Source organism: Thermobia domestica, chromosome 15, assembly GCF_964235325.1.
Source record: "Thermobia domestica chromosome 15, izTheDome1.hap1.1, whole genome shotgun sequence".
Taxonomy (NCBI): domain Eukaryota; kingdom Metazoa; phylum Arthropoda; class Insecta; order Zygentoma; family Lepismatidae; genus Thermobia; species Thermobia domestica.
Window position 1 is genome coordinate 150,745,718 of NC_137468.1, and position 22,688 is coordinate 150,768,405.

Here is a 22,688-nt window from a genome sequence, read left to right on the forward strand (position 1 = left end):
AACTTTTTTTTTTTAAGCTAGTGTGAAGTGATTTTGCGGATTTTATTTATTTTTTTTAATATTTTAAGTAAAATTTCGAAATTTCGAAATTTACCATAAAAACTGCAAAATTTCAGGCCATTGTGGGGAATGAAGGTGCAAATTATTTTAGAAATCATGAATGGTGTAATGAATCGAGTATTAGGCAACTTTTGTCACCTAGTTCGATTTTGTTGGGGAACTTGAAAAAAAAAATATTTTCAAAAAATTCAAATTTTCATAAAAAATTGCACAATTTTAAGGTCCTTGCGGGAAATGAAGATAAAGTACAAAAATTATGAAAAAGTCACGAATATTATACTAGTCAATACACAACTTTTGATAATCAATCCCCCATTTTGCTCCATCCTATTCTATGTATCTTTGGTCTGTGCTAAGGTTTCGGACGTCATTTTCTTCCATGGCCGGGAAACTTCCTTCAATCGCTTGAAAATTAACGATTGGTAAATCTTAACAATTGGTTCAACTTTTTCCTATAGTCCCCGAGAATTTTCGAGGACCCACTGTTGCGCCATCTAAATGCTCTAGAGTATGCCTTAGAATACAACACAGAAACTGCAAGATTTCAGGTTCTTGCGGGGAATGAAACCCAATTACCTCATTTTACGTCCACAATATCTGTGCACAATTTCATTCAATTTCGTGCACTTCTTCCTGCCTTTTGGACTCAAATTTCAAAATTTTGGGTGAGGGCTTTTGCCCCCTAAAACCGTTTTTTCCGCAGAAAATTGAAAAAAAAAAAAACGTATTCGTTTATTTTTTGCGTATTGTCCCTACACAATGTGTCATTCCAATTCTTCACGTCCTTTAAGCACTTCTGACATACTGTTATTAGCACTTTTGATATTTCACGATCAAAGTTTTGGCGGAGTCTGTCCCCCACCCAAACGGTTTATGGTATTTTGTCTCAGTTTTGAAGTTTGTATGGCAACTTGAAGGCGTGACATATGACACCTTCGTCGAACGTGTAAAGTCTTTAGTAGTCTGTGAGGTACAATGTGAAAGCTGTTTGTTTCGGGAATGTGGTTACTGCACTGAAAAGGGAGAACTCGCATTACAAGCATTTGGTCTGGAAAACATAACAAAAGACTCTTCTAACATATGCAACTTGAGAGGAAAATAAATTCATTAAGAAAACTGTTGCCATTGATACCTTGATGAACATAGAAAATGGACGTGAAAGTAGTAACACACTAACATATGAAGAAATTGCAACAAGAACACGTTGTAGAAGTGAAGGGACATGTAGGGTAAGCAACTAGAATTATTGCTTCACTGTGATTTTGCTGAGAACTGGCCTACGCTTGCCACAAGAAGTAGAAGCGTATCACTGGAGTAAGGTCCAAATCTCAATTTCTACAGGAGTAACTTGCTTTGGAACAAGACCATAAGTTTTGTAGTTATAAGTGATGACAGAAGACATGACCCAGTACATACGATGTTGAAAATTCTTCAGTAGCAGCAATCGTAGGCAGAAAAGATCATCATTATTTCTGATGGTGCCTGTAACCACTTCAAAAATCGTTACCAAGTGTACGAATTTACGAAGTCGCTTATGCCAATGAAGTGGGTATACAGTGCTGTTGTCATGGGAAGGGGCCTGCCGAAGTTCCACGCTACAAAACATAATCTTTCCAGCCCAAGTAGTGCTGCAATTCAGAATGCCGAGGATTTTACAAGGGTGATGAAGTCATACACATTAACAGCCCTCATCCTGTTGCCCAAAGAGGAAGTTGAAGAATTCCGCCAGCAGAAAGTAGAAGAATGTCCCAACCAAATTATCTCTGCGAAAAGAATTCAAAAATCATATGTCTGGACTCATAGTGATGAAGAAACTTACATTGCATGAATTTTAAAGAGCAAGAAAGAAGTAATTTAATTTGCCCAACCAAGATCTCAGAAACGACAGAAGAATATTAAAATCCACAGCCTACAAAGAGGGATGTTTGTAGCTTATGGGAATGACTGATTGGTAGTTTACAGAGGATATAGATATCAGTTGTGAGTTAAATGAAATCGTTGTAAACTTTATGGTACCACATGGACGGACTGCTGGATATAGATTTCCACTTGCAAGACAGCAACACCACCACCAATGCTTACTTCCAATTCGCGATGTTTTAAAGATTATTCGTGACCCAGTTCCTATTAGTTTAACAGGAAGGGATCACTCAATATCAAAGGAAGATATTGATGCAGTGGAACACATTTTTAGTTGATTAAAGTACTGATTTCAGTTCTAAGCAGAGTAAACAGAAGTTGTATGCTTTATAACCTGTAATATGTTGCGGAACTTGCACATACGTTTTGGAAGCTTTAATATGTTTGAAAGCTTTGTCTTTCATTTATCTTTATGCAGAATTATGATGCCATTCATAAGACCAGTATGTGAGAATGTGATAACAGAAACTGATTTAATGTATGGTAAAATTTTGTATCGTTTATAAATCCTATTCAACACAAAAGTGGAAGTTGTTCTTTTCAGGGTATGTCGTACTGTATGGTACTGATCAACAGCCATAAAAAAAAAGGCATTTTTTAATTTAAAAAAATAATCAGAAGGCTACAGCACGAAAGACATGTTTCCAAACAGAGAAATTTCAACTTAACGAAAAGTAACACTAGGAATTTGATTCTGATTGTAATACATTTAAATTAACAGTCACTTCTACATGCATAATACCCCATAAAGTTGATTGGCTGTCTGTCAGCTCAAGTTGCATACCCGGCAACCAGATGTCTAATAGATTAACATTCACGCATGTGTCCTGTAACAGGAACAGTCCGTACCCTAATCAAGTCCTTTGCGAAAAATGGGTTAACTCCTATTTTACTATCTCTTAACGACAAAGAGAGGAGAAGAAAGAGCTGAAAGAATTACCAACATAAGTAGGATGATGATTGCGTAAGAAAGAAATTGAAGAGTTAATTTAGCAGCCTTGTAAATTTCTGAGTAAGATAAAATTAACGTAGCGAATTAAATAGTTCAATCTTTTGGTTTCTTTGTCGTTGCTTGAACATCTTGGTACTAATCTTTACGTTAAACTACGGAAAGCAACTTTATGTAAATGCTAGCTGTAAAGCTGATGTCTGACATGGTCTTCTGGTACTCGCATGCTTACAGTTAGCTTCTTCATATTATATTATATTATATTATATACTGGCAAGTTGCCCGTTCCTCGCAGAGAAGAATACGTTTCGTTTTGGACATAAAGGGCAATGGGGGCTGAATTCGGATTTAAACGGCATCGGAAGTGCCACTGTTCATGTCAGCGTCCCCGAAAACTGTGGATTCGATACTAATATCGGTCATTTTCAATCATTTTATATATATATATCTTTCCCTCCCCTCCCATACGTTGCATCATCAAAATGAAATAATAATAAACATCCCAAGTCCTAACCTTATCTGTATTGAAAATTTGATCTAGATCAGTCGGGTACTTCAAGAGTTATTAAGTATATATATCACCTTCCCCTCTCCCACGTTCTACCGTCAAAGGGAAATGATAAAAGCCATCCCAGGCCCGAACCTCATCTATGTTAAAAATTTGATGAAGATCAGGCGGGTGGTTCAAGAGTTATTAAATCACAAACGCAACCACTTTCATTTTTATATATTCCATTATTTAGTTTTGTGTAATAAATAATATAAATATTATTTAAGGAAGAGAAAGCTAAAGCGATCATAAACTCACTTATTTTAAAACTGTATTCACTATCAATGTGAAAAGTGTGTATTTCATGAATTGATAGGATGCGTATCGTACAACAAACTAAGTTGTAGTCACCGAAACCTTGAAATAGGATCCCAAATGCAGATGTTTCGTTGATGATATTTTTTGCTTTCTTCAGTGAGTATTCTTCAAGAAATTTAGAAATCGCTTAAGGAAAGTATCTGATTCGGATTACTTGAGTTACCGTAATACAAAACTTATTAATTAAAAAAAAAGTCCGTTTTGAAATAAACCGAAAACATACAAAGGAATTAATTTAATCATCTCCTTCTTAACGTAGTTTCCATATTTGTTAATACACTTGTAGTGGTAGACAAGGTTTTGTAGACTCTCATCAAAGAAATCTGTCGCCAGCTCAGAGAGCCAATCCTTCAGGGTTTATTTGGCTTCATCGGCGTTGTTGAATCGCTTCCCAGCGAGGAATGCCTTAAAATGGAAGAATAAGTTGTAATCGCTAGGGGCGAGATCTGGACTGTACAGAAGGTTGTAATTCCCAATGAGTCCATGATTATTAAGGGGCGTCCTGATTGTTGTTCATCATGAACATTTGTGGGACCGACGTTAGACAAACGCACCTGGTTATGCAACTGGTGATAAATGTCTGACGTTTTCACATTCGTCGCAGTCAGAATCCTGGTCACTGAACGTATCTCACACTCGGTAGGATTTGTAATCTTCTGCATCTATTTCATTGTCCACCATAATCGCTCCAAGTGTTTTATAACATGCAAATGGCGTCTGTTTACTTGTAAGGCATGTCGATAACTAATGCATATGCGTAAAATGCCAAGCACGCAGTGCTGGCAACGTGCGGGCAAAACGATTCATAATTAAATATAGTTATTTGTATACTTAAGGAAAGCCATCAGTAATGTATTTCTTTAAGCAACATGTACTTCTTAAAACATCTACGCAGGAGAAGACGAAAAATCGATTCTGAAAATTGTGAGCTTAGGATCGCTAATGGGATTGCTTTGGTGAATATAACTTTGTTTTATAAAGAATATACCTTAAGTTTAGAAAATGGCTAATGCTTAAATAGAAGCCGTTCTCATTTTTTTTCTCTCTTAAATGAAAAATAATAATTGATTATTTAATTCTTGCTTTCTGCCTATGGAAGTATGGTGTATATACTCTGACTTTTTGCAGGCGATGAATATTTGTTTGTGATTGATTCTGAGAATTGAAGTAAAATGGCTTCCGCGTTTGAATTTGTGGCAGCTAACACAGAAGTTGCTGAAGGAGAAGCTTATCCAGAGGAGTTGGAAGTCGAAAGCAATGTGAAAAGTGAACTTGAAGACGATAAAAGTAATATAGGTTACAGTGACGCGAAAATAAAAACAGAATTTGATACTATAAAGCAAGATAACACAAAATTAGAGGAATATAACGTTGAAATATTGGATGACTCGTATTTTAACATTAAATCTGAAAAATCTTCTATTTTAAGTGATGAAATTAGAATAAAAGAAGAGACTACAAAAGTGAATATTGACTCTAATACGTTTGATACTTGTGTTAGTACCATATGCGTTAAAAAAGAGAATATTTCAGAGGAGAGTAAAATTGTGAGTAGTGAATATGAAGAGATTTCAGAGCACACCTTAGATTCTCATTCAGGATCTACATTCAGCGCTAGAGGGAAAGATTCAAGTAAGAGACTGTTGAATGCAGAAGATTCAAGTGATCCTCTTAATGATGAAACAGAATCCAACGAAATATCTGAAACTAGGTAGGTGAGAAGAGATTTTTTTTTCTTTCTTTCTTTCTTTCTTGGTAATGATTTAAAGGCTTACAATATGTTAACCCTACGTACACCAAGGTAGATTAAAAATTGTACACAATTTTATTAGGATAACAATTTTTGTGGATGTTTCTTTAGTAGTATCATATCATAACTGAGCTTTTATGTCAAATATGATATAAAGGGCCTATCTGATATGCCATAAGGACCAGATTGTGTCACGTGATCAGGTCAAAAGTCAAGTTGCGCGCTAAATCGAATCTGGAGATTCCAAATTCAGATGTGATATATTTCAAACATGTAACCTTCGCGTGGGGCGCTCTGGGAAGATACATATACCTTATCATTATTATTGATTTTACTCATCAACTTGACTTTTGACAATGTTCTATCATATTTACCTTACGTGCTATATGTCGTTTTTAAGCTCTTCATTGTGTCTTTGCAATAAGCTTTCAATTGGCCATCTCCTGATTATAGTTTTTGAGATATGTGGACGACTTTCCTTTTTTCATTGATTTTCCGTTGGCATTAATGTTCATGTTTCGTGATTTTTTACTATGTTTTATCCATTGCAGGGTAATTTATTTTTTGAATGCAGAATGTATATAGTCTCTTCTACAATTGAACAGAATTTCAGCCATATCCCCCAAAGTCTGTTCACATCATTGCAATCGTCCTTTATTTTCTGTCATTCAGTACTTGTAATTTCTAGAAAATAACCCAAAATTTGAAAAAGAAGTTTTTATGGTGGACATAAAGTACCCTCTTTTGGGGTAACATGTTACCATAATGTGCATGAGGTTACTTCCAGTTAAAGTTGAAGATTCTGACATTAGGCGTTGCTACGGGTACAGCTGACGCAAAACGTTGCCCACCGAAACGGAAAAGACCTGTTTTTTTTTCTTTTTTTTTTCGAGTAATGATATTAAAAGTGGAAACCCTGTGTACACCAAGGGGTTACGCGTAATACCACACACCAAGGGAGGTTAAAAAATGTCTACCACATAAATTATTCTTTTCTGTCCCAGAAAATGTAATATTCTTCTCGATTTTGTACTAACTATAAACTAAGACAACTGAAGACACAAACTTGAGAGGAATATTACATATTCATAGCCAACTTGATTATCTTCTGAGCACCGTGCAACCTAAATTAATTGTACTTCATCCATAGTATTTTTATTATGTGTGCCATCTTTTTCAGTTGTGGTATAATGTAATTTAGTTATGATATCTATCGATTATATTTATCTTTTATTTGTTCGTTGTGGAAAATAGAATTCGTTAGCACCATAACCTACGTAGAAAATTTCCGTTCCTTCCCCCTCATAAGTCACGGGGTACCTTGTGATCATTAATCGTAGACTAATACAAGGTAACCAGAAAAAGGTTTTGCCGTTTTTGACGTCCCATTAATAATGAGCCCACAGAGTGGCAACGAAATGATCCACATGTCTACCAAGCGATCGGGAGTTGACCATCGACTTCCAGTAATGCAGGCGCGTTGTGTACATACAGCAGTCATAGCTCGTCCAGTGTCGAAGAGAAATGGAGGTATCGAAGCAGCTTGTTGGCGTGTATTCGTTGTATGACTTTAAAGTAGACTAGTCAGCTGCCGCATATGCCAGGCATTTGAAGAGAATGCCGTGAACGAATGCACCGCCAGGTATTGGTTTCAGAAATTCCGTTCGGGAGATTTGAGCCTTTCAGGTGAACCCTGCAGTGGACGATCATTTGTGTTGGATGACGAGACCCTGAAAGCAACTTTCGAGTAGGACAGTGGTCTAACGTGTGATGAACTTGTAGAAAGGTTCTATGTTTCCGCTGGAACAGTCAGACTCACCTACCTAGAATAGGGAAGTCATAAAAGTTAAGCAAGTGCATACCCCACACATTGCCGGCAGCTAACATGGAACAACGAGTGACAGCACTCATCCCAAGAACACACCCATCTGTGATCGCTTGCTCACTGCTGACGAAAAGTGGGTTCTCTATGACACTCCCAAGCGTATCTGACATTGGTTGTCGCCACATGACGCAGTTCCTCATACCCCAAGACCACTTCCACACGCACAAAAGGTCATGCTCTCTGTATGGTGGAATTGTCGGCGAGCTCCTTCTATCATCACTGCTGACTTCTACTCTCAGCAATTGCAAATGGTGCTCCGTGCATTGCGGCAGAAGGAGCCGACATTGCTGAATCACAAGAGGTGTTGTTCCTGCACGATTATGACAAATGACATGTCATGCACCATATTCACCGGGCCTTGTGCCAACAGATTACCACCTGTTTTGTTCCCTCGACAACCACCTCTGTGGGAGATCTTTCGCAAATTGGGGAGACCTGCGGAATGCACTTACAGACTTCTTTGCATCCACAACTGCCGAGTTTTATCATCAGGGTATTGTGCAGCTACAGGAACGTTGGCAAAAGGTGTTGGATGCTGATGGAGATTACTTCGAAGCCTAAAGGTACGTACTGTTCACTGTATTGCTGTTTGTGTATCACTGCTCTAGGAAGGCAAGAACTTTTTTGGTTACCTTATATTATTATAAAAGTTATGTGACTTACATCTACGACAATATATAACCTTTTATGTGAACAATACAATGATTACTATCGAATTTTTCATGATGTTAGAAACATTAATATTATTCCTATTCTATAATCTCGGTGTTTTATTTTCCCTGTTACATTCGACTGAGGGAGTTAAGTTAATATGTGTGTTTGATAATAATAAAGATGAAACCTGTTTCTATTAAACATCAGTTGCATTGAAACGTGACCAGCTTATAGAAAATAATTGTACTTTGAAGCAAAATCTATTATCGAAGGGTACTTACCCAACCGTGAAATTCGTATACCATGAAAAAAGTTGGAATAAGCCGTGAATTTCGTTATCAAGTCACGAGTATTTTCAAAATAATAATAATAATAATAATAATAATAATAATAATAATAATAATAATAATAATAATAATACCTTAGAAGCTGCACCAGGTGAGTTTGGTTGTTGTTGTGCGGTCAGTAAATGTTACTTCTATGAACTTTTCAATCGTGAAATCGAAAAATTTTGGACCATGAAAACCATAAAAAAAAGTGTGAATAAAGTAACTAATCATTAACTAAAGACTGTAGGGCGAGTGCGACATAAGTGACTGCATAACTTAATCAGACACGGGTTGCTTAATCGGATATCCATGGTCGGGTTGCAATTTTAAAACTGCTGATAACCGCCAACAACGCTCTAGCACAAATAAAATGGTGGTGAGTACATGAACCAGTGATTTATAATGGTGAAATGAGTCTTTTCTCACCTTATTTTCAGCACCAGCTCGTGTTCATATATGGCGGACGCTCAAAGAAACTTATGCTGCAAACTGTATCCTTCCTATGATAGAACATGGCAGCAAATTCCTGACATTCCATTAGTTTTGTGATTACGCCCACAGGAGGCATTACTGCCAGTGAGTATGACATTTTAGGTGACGACTTGCATTTTATAATCCAGGTGTTGTTTCCGGCAAATTCTACGCCAATTTACATTGCTGGAGATGTTGTGGCGCTGATTTACGAACATCGGAATGAACTCCAGCACCTCTCTTGACCAGCTGAATCCCTAAACTACAACATTATTAAACACTGTAGTCTGTTCTGGGACGTACAATTCGGAAGGACATATCCTCCTTTTTTCTGAAGGCACTGGGCGCTGCACTGGATGAGGAATGGTACAATTTTCCTTTGGAATGCTAATGACAAGTGCCTCCGTTCCATTACAAATTAGAGCTGTTCTGCAGGCTAGTGGTGATATCACGCCGTATTAATCAGATTAATTGCATTTACTTCTGATGTTTCCATTATTTTGCATATTATACAGTGCTTGATTTCTGTTTCTACCAGATCGTCTAAAAAGTATTGAACCTTTGTCGGAAGAGATGGCGTTAGTGTCCCAAAATTTGAAGGTATATTTGTCGCAGCGGGCCACGCCTAACGTCACTTAACAGCTGACAGTTGGAACTAGTAGATGTGCAAAAAAGTTTGGAATTCTTATAATCACACGTAAGGTATTGCGCTGTGCGAATGAGTGAACTTTCTACGTAACTGCGCTACGTTTCTACATTTTTATATCGCTAAAGGCGCAAATACTGCGCAGGCTCGTAAAAATGTACTGTTTATGGGCAAGATAGGTAAAAGCGGCAACCGTAAGATGGTTCAATCACATTTGCTCTGAAAATGTCGATGTCCAGGTTGTTTTTCGAAGTTAGCGACCAATCACAACAAAAGTGGATGATATTCTGGCATGTGAGCAGTGATGACATCGCCAAGGGCCTAAACACCCATCACCAAATCATGTTAAACCATTTGGAGGAAACTGGCTCAAAAACAAGGTCGACATTTGGGTGCCACATGATCTGACTCAATCGAATTTCCATCAGTGAATCTCTACTGAATTGTAACGAACTGGAGCCATTTCTGGAGTGGTTGATCACAACTGGTAAAAGCTAGATAACATACGAAAACAGTATGCGATAAAAGAAAGGGATCGAAGCGAGGAGAAGCCTCCCCAGTTTGTAATAAAGCCCACAGTGATAGCCAGGAATGTTATATCGTGTAATTGATGAGTTTGGAAGGGCATCGTGCATTACAAGCTGCTGTCACCGAGCAGAACAATAAATAGACTCGGACCTGTACTGTCCACAATTAGCACGCTGCACCCAGCAATTTCAAAGAAATGGCCGGAACTGATCATCAGGAAAGGTGTCATAAGAGTAAATATGCGGACAACGCCAAACCGCATACATCTTTAACGACCCGTCAGAAATTGAGAGAACTTGGCTGGGAGTTTGCATGCGCCATATAGCCCAAGCTGGCACCGTCAGACAACCATTCACTTTTGTCTCTGCAGAACTCCCTGAATGGTGTGAAGTTTGTTTAAAAAGAGACCTGTGGAATCTACTTGTCACAATTTTTTTGACCAGAAATCAGAGAAGTTCTATAGCTACGGAATTATGGTGTTGTTGGAAAAATGTCGTATAATAATTGAACAAAATATTACATATGCGGTTTTATAATGTTGATTTCAAATAACAGTTTTGATCTCGAAAGGCCCAATATTTTTTAGACAACTTGATAGGTGCAAGAATTGATTAAATAATAATTAGATTTTATTGTACATGATATTGCAATATTCTATACGTAGAATCAATAATGTAAGTTGGGGTTTTAACCCTTCACCCTTTTATTATAAAAACATATCATGTAAATTTTGTACAAAATTGCTATTACTTTTCTCTAAGTCCTTAAATGCTCTAAATAAATATTCTCAGTGTAAGGTAGGAATAATTCCTTTCGGCACATGATGCTGCCTTGGGTAGGATTTTGTCTTAGCCCATAGTTGCCTCAGACGGAACATGTTTACACTCCATAACCCATGGCAGCATCGGGAGTAGATATTAGGATAAACCTCCGGAGACAATAGTGGTCTCCTTCAAGGTATTAGGATAGATTTCCGTAGCCCATGGCGGCCTCGAAGATTGTGGGAGAGCAATCAGCACTGACACTGATAACTTCTTGGTCCTGTCTTCCTCTTTTATAGCTGTTCTTTTGGAGAGACGACCTGTGGAAGAGTTGTCGGATTTCTTCGTAGATCCCCGAATTCTCTTTGTTTCGCTTATTGCTGAAAGTGTAGTTTTCTTCCCTCGTCTGGTAGTATTTGTTTTTAAGTCGCAAGAACATGTATTTATAGTGAAAAACATGTGGCTTATAGTACGTATGGGTGTACGGATCCTTGCAATGTATATGATGTGTTTCGAGTAGTAAGGCCGAACTTAACATAAATTACGTGCAATCTAAAATTAGATCCAAGAAGTTATATTTGAGTTTGAATAGTGGTACCAAACTGCTCTGTGACAGCTAGGTCTCATGCTTATATGTATGGTTTGTGGTAATCTTTCCTCTTTTCCTTAGAAAATACAACTTGAAAATAAACTGACAATTATTTCTATCGTTCAGAGTGCACTAGTAAAAGAAATTTTCAGGAAACAAGCTTTTGTTGAGTTCGAGCTTACTATTCGAAATAATTCATGTAAAATGCAAGTTTTATGAAGTATAATTATGATGGTATTGAAAGTGTAAATACTGAAAATGCGTGGAAATTTATTTGTACTTGTAAGAGTAATTAATTTTCTTGTTTCAGCTCAAAAATCCACAATAGAAAATCTTTACGTAGCAAGGGTCGAAGACAGACTTATGGCAAGAAACGTAAGTTATAGGGAAAAATATTAAAGTAGAAAGTAGATTCGTTTTCGTATTACCTTCTTGTAATGCCTCGTTTTAGATTCTTGTGTTAATTTGTTTATTTCAGGTTATTTTCTGTTGTGTTACTCATTTCCTATTTATTATTATTATTTATGTATTCATTGAAACCGGCACCTTGTAGAAATTACACATTTTGTCAGCAAATTCAGATCTAATAGAACAAAGTTATGAAAGCAACTTAATGACACAAACATTGAAAGTATGTAATAGTAAATGTTAAATTCCAGAAAATAAAAAGGAAATTGAATTAGGAAAAGAGTGAGCAGCCGAAATCTTATTTTGTTATTTTTAAATCGGAAGAATATCTTTAGTGTGTATTATGCCTATGTCCGATCAAAACTGGAATATGCTGCTGTGATTTGGAACCCATCACAACAGCAATACAGACACCAAGTGGAAAAGGTCCAATCTAAATTTATCAAATATTTGATGTACAAGACAACTGGAATCTATCCATATTATGAAAATTATCTAACATTAATAGACAACTTCTGTATCCCTACACTTGAGCAAAGGCGAAATGTGACAGATTTGATTTTTCTCCATAAAATAGTACATAACGAATTTAATTGTACGGATCTCATATCAACATTAAATTTTCATGTCCCGACACTTAAAACTCGTGCTAATAACTCTGGTCTGTTTTATTGCAAAAAAGCAAGGACCAACGTATTATTGAAATCACCAATTTGGAGAATATGTTCTACTTACAACAAAATATGTATCAAACACAAAGAAATTGACATCTGCAATATGAACTCTAGGTTTAAGAAAACTATTGTAAATGTATTATGTAATACACCAACACTATAATTGGGCTTATGCCTGTTGTGTTGATGGCAAATAAATAAATAAATAAATAAATAAGTAAAATAAAGGCGCAATATAATCGAAGATCCCTGTAGGTATGAATTTATTTACTTTTTATCAGTTATTTCGAATTTTGAAATACATACTGTATAACGAGGAAATGTCTTTCTTGCACAAACGGTAGATTTCTTGAGTAATTTGAAATTACTCGAATAAAGTATAATTTCATCAAAATTATCTGTACATAATGACTTAAGATATCTTGACTACTATGACCGTTTGTATGTTAGGCAGGGTCAGTCACATGATACAGCACAGTTTAAATTTTCTACCAAACCAGGTAGCATAAGAGGTCGTACCCTATTATTTAAAAATAATCGGTACGACGGTGTGTTACGATATCTATTGATAATCTCAATGTAAAACGTCATTGTAAGAATGTGTATATACTGCAGTCATAATCGTAATCTGAAGCTTATTTAACATCTGTATGAATACATTAGTTACTTTCTAACTATTTTAAACGTGCTAATGTAAATGAAACTAATCTGATGTGTGTTCTATAAATTAGCTAATAAAGAAAATAAACTAACCTAAAATGAATTATAGAAATGAAATAATCTACGATTCGCTAAGTAGCGAATAATGAAGTTGAATAAGAGATAGTAATCGTTAATAATGATGAAGAAATAAAATTCGGATATATAATGAAGTGGAGCTAGAAGAAGATATACGTAATCTAGCGAAACTACGGTAGACTTCCAAATTATGCGAACTCAATACTCAAGCTTGAAGCAGTACAATTATAACTACTTGAATAGAGGAATAAGATCAGAGATAGTCTGTTTCTTGGACACTGAATCCATATCAAAAAGTAATTACTCGTTATTTCGTACCGCTTTTGCTCTACGGATATCAATATTAAGCCTGATGTGCTAATTGATGTCTTATCACTTCCGGTTGTAATAGAGGATATATATTCTTACGATACTGAACACATAACAAAAATTGCATGTTACTATTTCCGTTTTATCCATTATGTGATCAATGAAGCCGGAAATCGTAAATTTTCACCACTTTTCGGTTTGAACAGATGGATAAAAGTAGAAACAGAACTTATTCTTGGGACGTTGACTTTGTGTCAGAAAAACCGGTTTTTGATATCTCTTACCGTTCTTGATCTATGACAATAAGTATTTAAAGCAAAAGTACTAGTAAATTTCAACTACTGCTGGATTTGGTAGACTGTTATAGGTAGTGGTTGTATGTTCCCTTGAGACGCAAAACGGAATGCAGAAAACCGCATCTTGGTATCTTTTACCGTTGTTGCTGTATGGAAATCAGCATTCAAACCGGAAGTAATAGTAAATTCAAACTATTTCCGGTTTGTGTAGAGAGTTGCTGATAGTCATAAAATTACCTTGAGACGCTGAGTCGTTTGAAAAAAAAAAAAAGATATTTGTTATTACTTTCGTTCTATGGCGATAAACTTTGAAACCGGCAAAAGTTAGTGTGACCACTTTTAGTTTGAATAAAGGATAACGGAAGAGATGGAACCTGTTCTTGGAACGTTGAACCGATTGCAGAAAATCGTTTCTTGGTAACTCTTATCGTTTTTGGTCTGATGCCTGTCGACAGGCAGACGGACATAGCCGTTCTATAAGACTGTCAACACTTATATTTAGCATAGTTTAAAAGTCGAATAAATTTAAGCAGATGATTAACTATGCATGCGACATAATATGAAGAGTCTAAATAAGTTATTGATTACTAGTATAATTGGATATCTGGTAATTAGATTTACTAACGTTTATTTGAATTGAGAACACAACGATCGTTACAGTTAACTTTATATCTACTTACTAACTACTGGCTTACCTGTTGCGAAGAATTATACTTACCAATCTTCTAGAGATACTAGTACCTACAATCTACCCACTAACCTCTATTTACTTACCTGTTTAGAAAGGCACTGGTATAGATTAAAACCTAAATAATAGTGAGTTAATTTACTTGTAATCTGCTTGATAACTAACTGCTGCTACTGATATTTACCTTATATCATTGTATATTTACTTGTGCTGTTTTTTTTTTTTTTTTTTTTTTTTTTTTTTTTTTTTTTTTGTTGTATCTCACCTGTATATTCTTAAATTGATATATTTGTTCCAGTCAAAAATATAATACAATATACGTGTTTCATGAAATATATTTAATACTAAGTTCATCGTCTCCCGTAGTGTAAATGGCGGCATAATTGTGGGACGTTAAACTGAAAGATTTCATTTCATTTGAATAATAAGTTCATAGTCATTGATAACAACTGTTTCCAGGACATATTCACTTCTATAAGTCTTTGTCAATTTCGATTATATTCTAAAGTAAGAGACTCGGAATATCCTAATACATCACGCATAATTGTTCTCTTCTGTTTTGCTGCGATATTAGGTTGTACAAACCAAAATTTATGATGCTATTATACGATTTTTTCGAGTGCCATCTCGATGGCAACCTAAATTATGGGTCATATGTTGTGGCTGATTCGAAGCTTAAAATAGGAGTGGTCGCAGCAACTTTTAATTCGGTGCACTTTTACATATTTGCTTGTCGGCTCCAATTGTCGACGTCACTCATCTAATGAAGGATTTTCATTTACGGGAGCGCTAATATGACGTGACCGGCGTGCGGCGGAACGTGGACGACATTTTGCATGTTAGTAAGTTCTTGAGCTGAACGAAAGAAGCTGCTTATTGTTCATGTGTACTTTTCTGTCCATAATATTTCTCCAAGAGTTTCGGAGCAATCCTCACCGATTTTGCAGAGTTAGAGGTCGTTACGGTCAGGTTCTTACGTCGAGATTTGAAGGGCTGACTGCGTCGTTCAGGAATAATAGCCGGAAAACTGTTCTATATACTAAGAGCATAAGAAAATAATGTAATTTTTATCGTCACATATAAATTATTTCAATATTTTGTTAAAAAGCACATTTGGTAAGGCACTAAGACAATTATTATTACATAATTAGGTACCGTTGATGAAGTCCAAAGCCAAGTTCGAAGTCGAACCGCCATGTATATTAATAGTTGGTTTTAGATAAAGTGAATAGTATTCCCATGACTGTGTTTAGTGTAGAAGTTAAAAACGGTAAATTTGATGATGCAAATATTTTAACTGGCGTTCCATCAAATATACTGTCATTAACTCAGAAGATGGGATAACTCACAAGACGAATTTGTGTACCAACAGCTGGGTATATAATACAGAAGATTGATCAAAGTACTTGTCTCATGAAAAGCCGTGCCGCAACTACCTCTTATGTTCTAGCGGACCACCAGCATTATGCATTATGTTTGACACCGCAATTTCCACTACAAAATCCTACGTTGGAGCACAGGCATTGGATTTTCATCTCAAACCGCGCTATAGGTTTTCTCTTTCTTTCTTTCTTTTTTTTTTTTTTTCGTAAGCCAGTGAGGGCGATGTTGTACTCTAGTACTATTAGAAATATAGCAACGATGTAATAATACAGAACAGGGTTCCTACTGGTGAGGGAAATTAGGGAAAATAGTGCAGGTCAGGGAAGTTCAGGGAAGAAGACTGAAAATCAGGAAAAGTCAGGGAAATCATATAAAATATATGTTTTCTAACATTAATGGTATACCAGTTTCAGCTTAGCCAACCATTATAATGGACGGTGTTCAGGTTTTTATGGAAGGTAAGTGGAATGTACATATGAGCATTTGATTACTGTTTGTCTCTGTAGAATATATGTTCTCATATATGAATATTCACCGTTATTTATTCCTTATTTATATGTCAATCTCATCCGACACCTGTCGTGAAAGTCAAGAGAATTTCTTGCCAAGGCTCAGGGAAAGTCAGGGAAATAGATTTCTCCAAATCAGTAGGAACACTGCAGAAAGATCTTATCTCTGGGCTGGTGGGAACTCGTACCCTGATTTCGTGCTTTCCTGACAGTAACAGTCAAAACTCACAGAAATCCATTGAGCTAGCGTCAGGGGTTTTGACAGGAATGTTACGAAAGGAAACAATACGGATTTACGTTTTCTGTTTTATTTTATGATAAAGACAGGAAGGTATGTGCGGACACTTTATCCATGCTGATCCACACCTGGTTCTTGTTGATTCCGTACAATCAAGGGATGTTATTCCGATAAATTGGAATCATAATAGATTGCTGGAAGGAGGCAGCATTGACCTTCACATTCTTCACATTTTTGTCCACCTTACTTACGTCTGACTCCTTTCGTAATCGTATACGACGTCAATCACGATTTCTTGCGGGCAACTTCCTCTGCACTGGCAGAAAAACTTGGTAGACTTCTTAGCAGAGATGTCACGGTACGTAATTGACCTAATGTTATTTTACGCGTCCACGACTTAAAAGTTGGCTTTATCCAATGTGGTAACCGCATTAACTCCTTTTTATTTCATCCACACCAAAGGTCTTCCGTACAGTTTGCGGCAGTTTGTGCTGGGTTCAGCAGCATGAAGCAGGAGGAAGTTGTTAACCGAGCCCTTATGTAAGCACCTCAGACAAAGATGGTGACAAATAATGTGGCTGATAGTGGACTGCAACAAATTTAATTTCTTGGCCTTATCTGTTGGGATGGAGGATTCTCCTGATTTACCAGTCGACGAATTCCACGAAACAGCTGAAAATTACCAATGTAGACAAGCATTATGTTATAGTATAACTGAAGACAGATGTCGTAGTAAGTGTTTGATTCTTAGTTTATATTATTTATGATGGGTGTAACTGGCCTTCAAGGCTCATGCCTACATTGGGGATCAAACAAAGAACTTCGTCATTGTGAGACTCTCGTTGGCCGATTAAACATATTGCTAAAGTTTTAGAACAAACATACATCCGAATATGCATATTTATTTATAAAATAAAAATTGAACAAATCTTAATTCAGCAATCTGTTCTCCACATAAAGTAACCTTATGCATGTTGATGTTAACTAGTGTGATGCAGTACCTTATAGAAGTGATAAAATACCCCCTCCCCTTTCTTAATTTGGAGATTTTCATCCTCTTGACGAATTTCAATCCCAAACAACAGAAATTTCCAAGGAAACACAAACATTTCGTACCATGAAAATATTTTCTTTTAACAAATGTTGCTACGGAACACATTCTTAAAGTTTATTTACCACATTGCCCTTGACTGATGCTTATCAAAAGCAGTAGCACGAGTAGGCAACCTTTCTGGGTTTGGGGGCTACTTTTCATTTCAAGCATTACTGGTAGTCTACTTATCTATTGAATAGCCCGCTAAAGGGATCATAAAATGAATAACAGGTTACCGATATAGACATTTGACACAGATCACTGTGAGCTACCTCTCACGATTTGCCAGTCGACGCGTTCGTGACCTTGTTCTATTGGAAAGCCTAAAAGAAAGGATACGTAACGTTCCATGAAAAAATCATTCTACTTTTAGTAGTTATGGCTAACGTGTGTTTATAATATGGGGCTGATTCACCACCTTTCTTGAACTAATTTCGACCCCAACAGTAAGTCTCTATCTAATCTTAAACAAAACATATACTCGTACTATGTTTTTTCTTGAAAATCTAAAAAAAAATTGTAGGATATTTTCGCGAAACTTAAATCTAAAAAAGCGAGGTAAATTTACTCCCTCATTGCTGAACTCACTGTACTTGCCTATCATGGAATCTCTCATCAGAATATGTTATTTTCTTAATTGGGTGTGAGTCTGAGGTTCATCCTTCCACTATTGACATATTTCAACTTCAAGCAGTTAGGTAGATTGAGAAGCTTAATATATATATTTATATAGTGTTGAGTAATCAAATTCTTTTTTTTTTTTTTTTTTTTTTTTAAATTATTATAAAAACAAACTGAATTGCAGCAAATGGTTAGAGTACAGGTAAAAATTAATCTACAAGACAAAAAAATAAATAAATAAATAAATAAAAATAAATAAATAAATAAATAAATAAAATAAAATAAAATACTTTTCAGTTCACTTCTTGGATATTACTCTAGCCAGAAAACAATTCACTTTTTGAATATAATTCCAGGGAGGTGGCGACTATCATTTTCAACACATTCTGTGAATCTCTTAAGAAAATTCTGACACACGGATGTTGTTCCACTAATTTCTTCTTGAATCCGAACCTTCAGGTCTTGTATTTTTGCTGGGAGAGTCTCATAGACTGTCATTTGGAACTCTTTAGATGCGAAACTGCACTTTACATTTGTCCCATGCTGTATTGCTACTAAACTTCCTGGTGTGTAGAACGTCAAGATCACAGCCTATTCACCCCACTACACACGTCTCCAGCGTATGCGCATCTTAGAGTAGGTGGTTTGATTGCCTCACCCTGTATATACGCCCTTTTAAATAAGAAGTATTTTTTTTTCTGTTTTGAAAGTGATCAGGGAAAACTATTGTCATATATTATTTATATATGAAAATTTGAAACTCTTCGAAGTTGATGGAAATTTACCCTTTTTACCAAGTGATCCGTGACCGATTTCAAGTGATGTAGATAATCGGGAAGTCCCAAAGTATATACGTACTATATTGTATCAAAATCGAATAATTTTTAATTAAGTTATATTGGAAAATTGTTACCACATTATGAATCGTATATGTGCAGTCTTGTAACATGGGATGGACATTACTCTCTTTTTACCACCTTATTTTACGTACACATTTTAATCCCAAACAATAAACTTACTTCTTGAAGTTGAAGATAAGGCATGCAGAGATTTCCTAAAAATCGTTAAACTTTATCGTGGAATAGGCAGACATCTACAAATGCCAGTTGAGTTGAATTATAGAACCTCGCGTACGTTCGCTTCTATTGTTGATATTTTTAGAATATAGTGATTCGAAAGTACTTTTCTATACCAAATAAAGCTACACAAAATGTTTTGTTTGTATTATACAGGTGAGGCAGCCAGAGAACAATGGCGGAAGCTGGGAGCCTGTCATAGGGATGTTCTAAGAAGAGTAAAAAGGAAACACAGTGGATCATCTTTGGAAAATACTAAACAATGGAATACTCAGAAACAATCGGACTCTTTGTTGCCCACAATGGCTAACAGGTCGAGGACAACAAATTTACGTGAATTTGGAACATCAAATAAAAAACAGATAGAAGTTACAAGGGGGATGAAAGATAATAGTGTCATTGACGAAAATAATAGCGAACAATTCGAAAATGTCAAAGGAAGCGTAAAACAAAAAATGAGGACAAACAGTGTGAATAGTTCTAGAAAAAAGAAATCAAATATAGTAAACAAAGCAAGTGAACCGGTGGAATGTTTGAAAAGATGCTCCGCAAAGCGAGATATGCTCAGGAAATACATGCACGCATATTTATCTTCTAACAACGATCCATTGTTTTACTTTTTTACTTCAATGTGTCAAACAACAAAGACGATGCCGCCCACTTTGCAAATAACAATTAAACGAAAACTTTTTGAAGCTGTGTCACAAGCGGAAGAGGATCAGATAAAGCGAAGTGAAATATCCTCAACTTCGTAATGTACAAATACAGCCGTAGCTACAATTGAACAAAATGCTTTCATTATGTATCATCGGTCGTGTAACACAGAGTTTATTAATTTATATATTTTGGTATGATAAATCTATACCTTTGTTTTTCTCGTATATGAAAAAATTATAAGATAAAAATAAAAGATAACTCGCAGAAATTGTTAAATTTTCATTCGTGTATATAGAGTTCTGAGTATTGCATTCACTGCCCTTATATCAGATCGATTTGGCAACGTTGATGTCACTTGATGTGCAGTTGCACCAGAACCATAAAACTGACATCGTCAGTGTGTTGTTTCTGCTTGCAAGTGCCAGAGTGTCATGTTTTCTTGTTTGACATTCCGCCAAAAGTGAACCAATTGTTTTTGGGAAGGATACATAATGGATCTTTTCCACGCCATGTCATTTTTCGTACAACCAAATAGTGAAATTGTTTCGGGAAAATTGTTTAGCCGTCGGAGTGAGCACAGAGAAAGATATCGTGGCCAGGCAAACGCACGGATACGGGCATGGCATGGGCAAATGGAGCCCATGCAGAAACATTCGCCAACAAAAGGGGCTCATTCGAGGTTACCGCAGGAAGTCACTTGAGGTGCCTCGTGAATTTCATCGACTTTGAGATCAGAAAAATCAATCACTCGAACATGACATGCCCAGAAATTAAATCTGCCGCAATCCACTGTTAACCGCGTCATTCGTCAGCGTCTTAACTTGCGATGTGTTTGTAAGAGCCTGGTTCACTACCTCCTCCTTTCTGCATTGCTGAATGTAAGACAAACTACTACAAACTGTACAAAAGATACGTAGTGGAGTCAAAATTGAAAACGGTTGTCATACTGCATGAAGCCTACATTTCTGTCACTTGTAGTTTTAACATTCAGGCAATTAGATACCTTCATATTACTGACAAGAGACTACCGAGTTTTACTGCCAGTGCCAAGAAAATTATCCGCAGGGAATCATGGTTGGCGCCAGATACAGTCAGAAGAACAAGTTGGATATGTAATATGAAGAAAACGTGAAGGTTGATCAGCCTATTTCCAGGAATTCATCATGACTGTAATCTACCGAAAAGACAACCTTCATCCGTGCGGAGCTAACAAGAACCAGGTACGGATCTACATGGACAAAGCGTCTTCCGAGTGTTTCGTTTGGTTGGTTAATTTGGAGTTTAGCGTTCCGTTCAGCACCGAGGCTATATGACACGTGGATCTACAGCTTCAAGTAGGATCTGAACCATATGTGCTCCACCGGGAATCGAACTTGGGAACCAGAATACACTCACATTAAGTATATAGCCAAGAGAAAGTTCCCCTCAGGCTTCGTCATGAATGAAATAGGAAGTGAGAATCCGTGTTACTCCCTTTCGTGACTTTCTGTCAAAACCCATAACACCAACCCAATGGATTTCTGCTTGTTTGAACTAGTGTTGTTAAAAATGAAATAATTTATTATTCGAATGTTCGAATAATGGATTCTTCGAGTATTCAAGCATTCATTCGATTATTGAAAACGAATATTAGATTATTCGAATAACAACAGAAGAATTATTCGAACAATTTTAACAGCATTAATTTGGACTGTTAAAAACGACGTCTAGAGCACTGTACTAAGAAAATCCTGCAGGAAGAATGAGATAGAATTCTTATGCCTGTTCTCCAATTGAGTTTTTTATGATATAAATTACGATGTCGGGAGATAGTCCATAGCAGAAAGGGAGTGGGTCGTGAGTCAAGATTTGTGAGTGGGTCAGTGGATTGTGAGTTAACAGGGCGTGACCCACCGACCCACTCTGCTTAGTGTATTGTAGACAGCATCTTCTGAACACTGGTGAATTTGTCTACGTTTTACTTTCAAGACCTCTATTTTTCTTCCCATTTTATTTGTTTCTATTTACTTACCTAAAATGAGTATATCTAAGTGAAAAAATAACTTCAGGCACTCTTGGATATTGATATTTGTAATTGTAATAATAGCAATAGGATTTACTACTTGGCTTTCGAAATATAGTTTTTTTTTTTTTTTTTTTTTTTGCCTACGTTTGCCTACTTTACCTTGATTTGAGACTTTAAAATTTCATCCTATTTTCCATTAAAGTATCTGTAATTCAACAAAGAAATAATTACATACGATTATTAAATTGAAATTCTTCGTAATGTGGCACAGGATAAATACTTTACCATTTTATATCATAAAGTCAGATCCGCCGGTATCGTAACAGAGCGGTACTTGAGCGATTGACCGTAGAAATTCAAACTCCGATTAGTAATAATTTCACAGCCTTGTTTTATTACAAGTGTAAACTCTTTAGTCACTGGAGAGGAGGGCGTTGATCATGGGTCAGAGTTCAAGACGATGGGTTTTGGTGGATGGTGGTTCAGAGTGGGTCACGGTGGGTGGTGGGTCAGTAGGTCATGGGTCAAGGTTTCATTGATCGACGCCAACTCTGGTCCATAGTATTGGTGGTATAATTGCACA

General features: G+C 36.3%; 1 protein-coding gene across 11 annotated transcripts in view; it reads left to right on the forward strand.

The window, feature by feature from the left end:
• LOC145671293 (uncharacterized) overlaps positions 1–22,688 on the forward strand; it is a 71,420-nt gene that overhangs the window by 19,199 nt on the left and 29,533 nt on the right. For all 11 annotated transcript variants that reach the window (XM_081740251.1, XM_081740257.1, XM_081740254.1 and 8 more), the window contains 2 exons: positions 4,926–5,508; positions 11,721–11,785. In XM_081740251.1, the coding sequence (XP_081596377.1) occupies positions 4,970–5,508; positions 11,721–11,785 (604 nt within the window). In that variant the 5' untranslated portion in view covers positions 4,926–4,969. The remainder of the gene's footprint in view (positions 1–4,925; positions 5,509–11,720; positions 11,786–22,688) is intronic.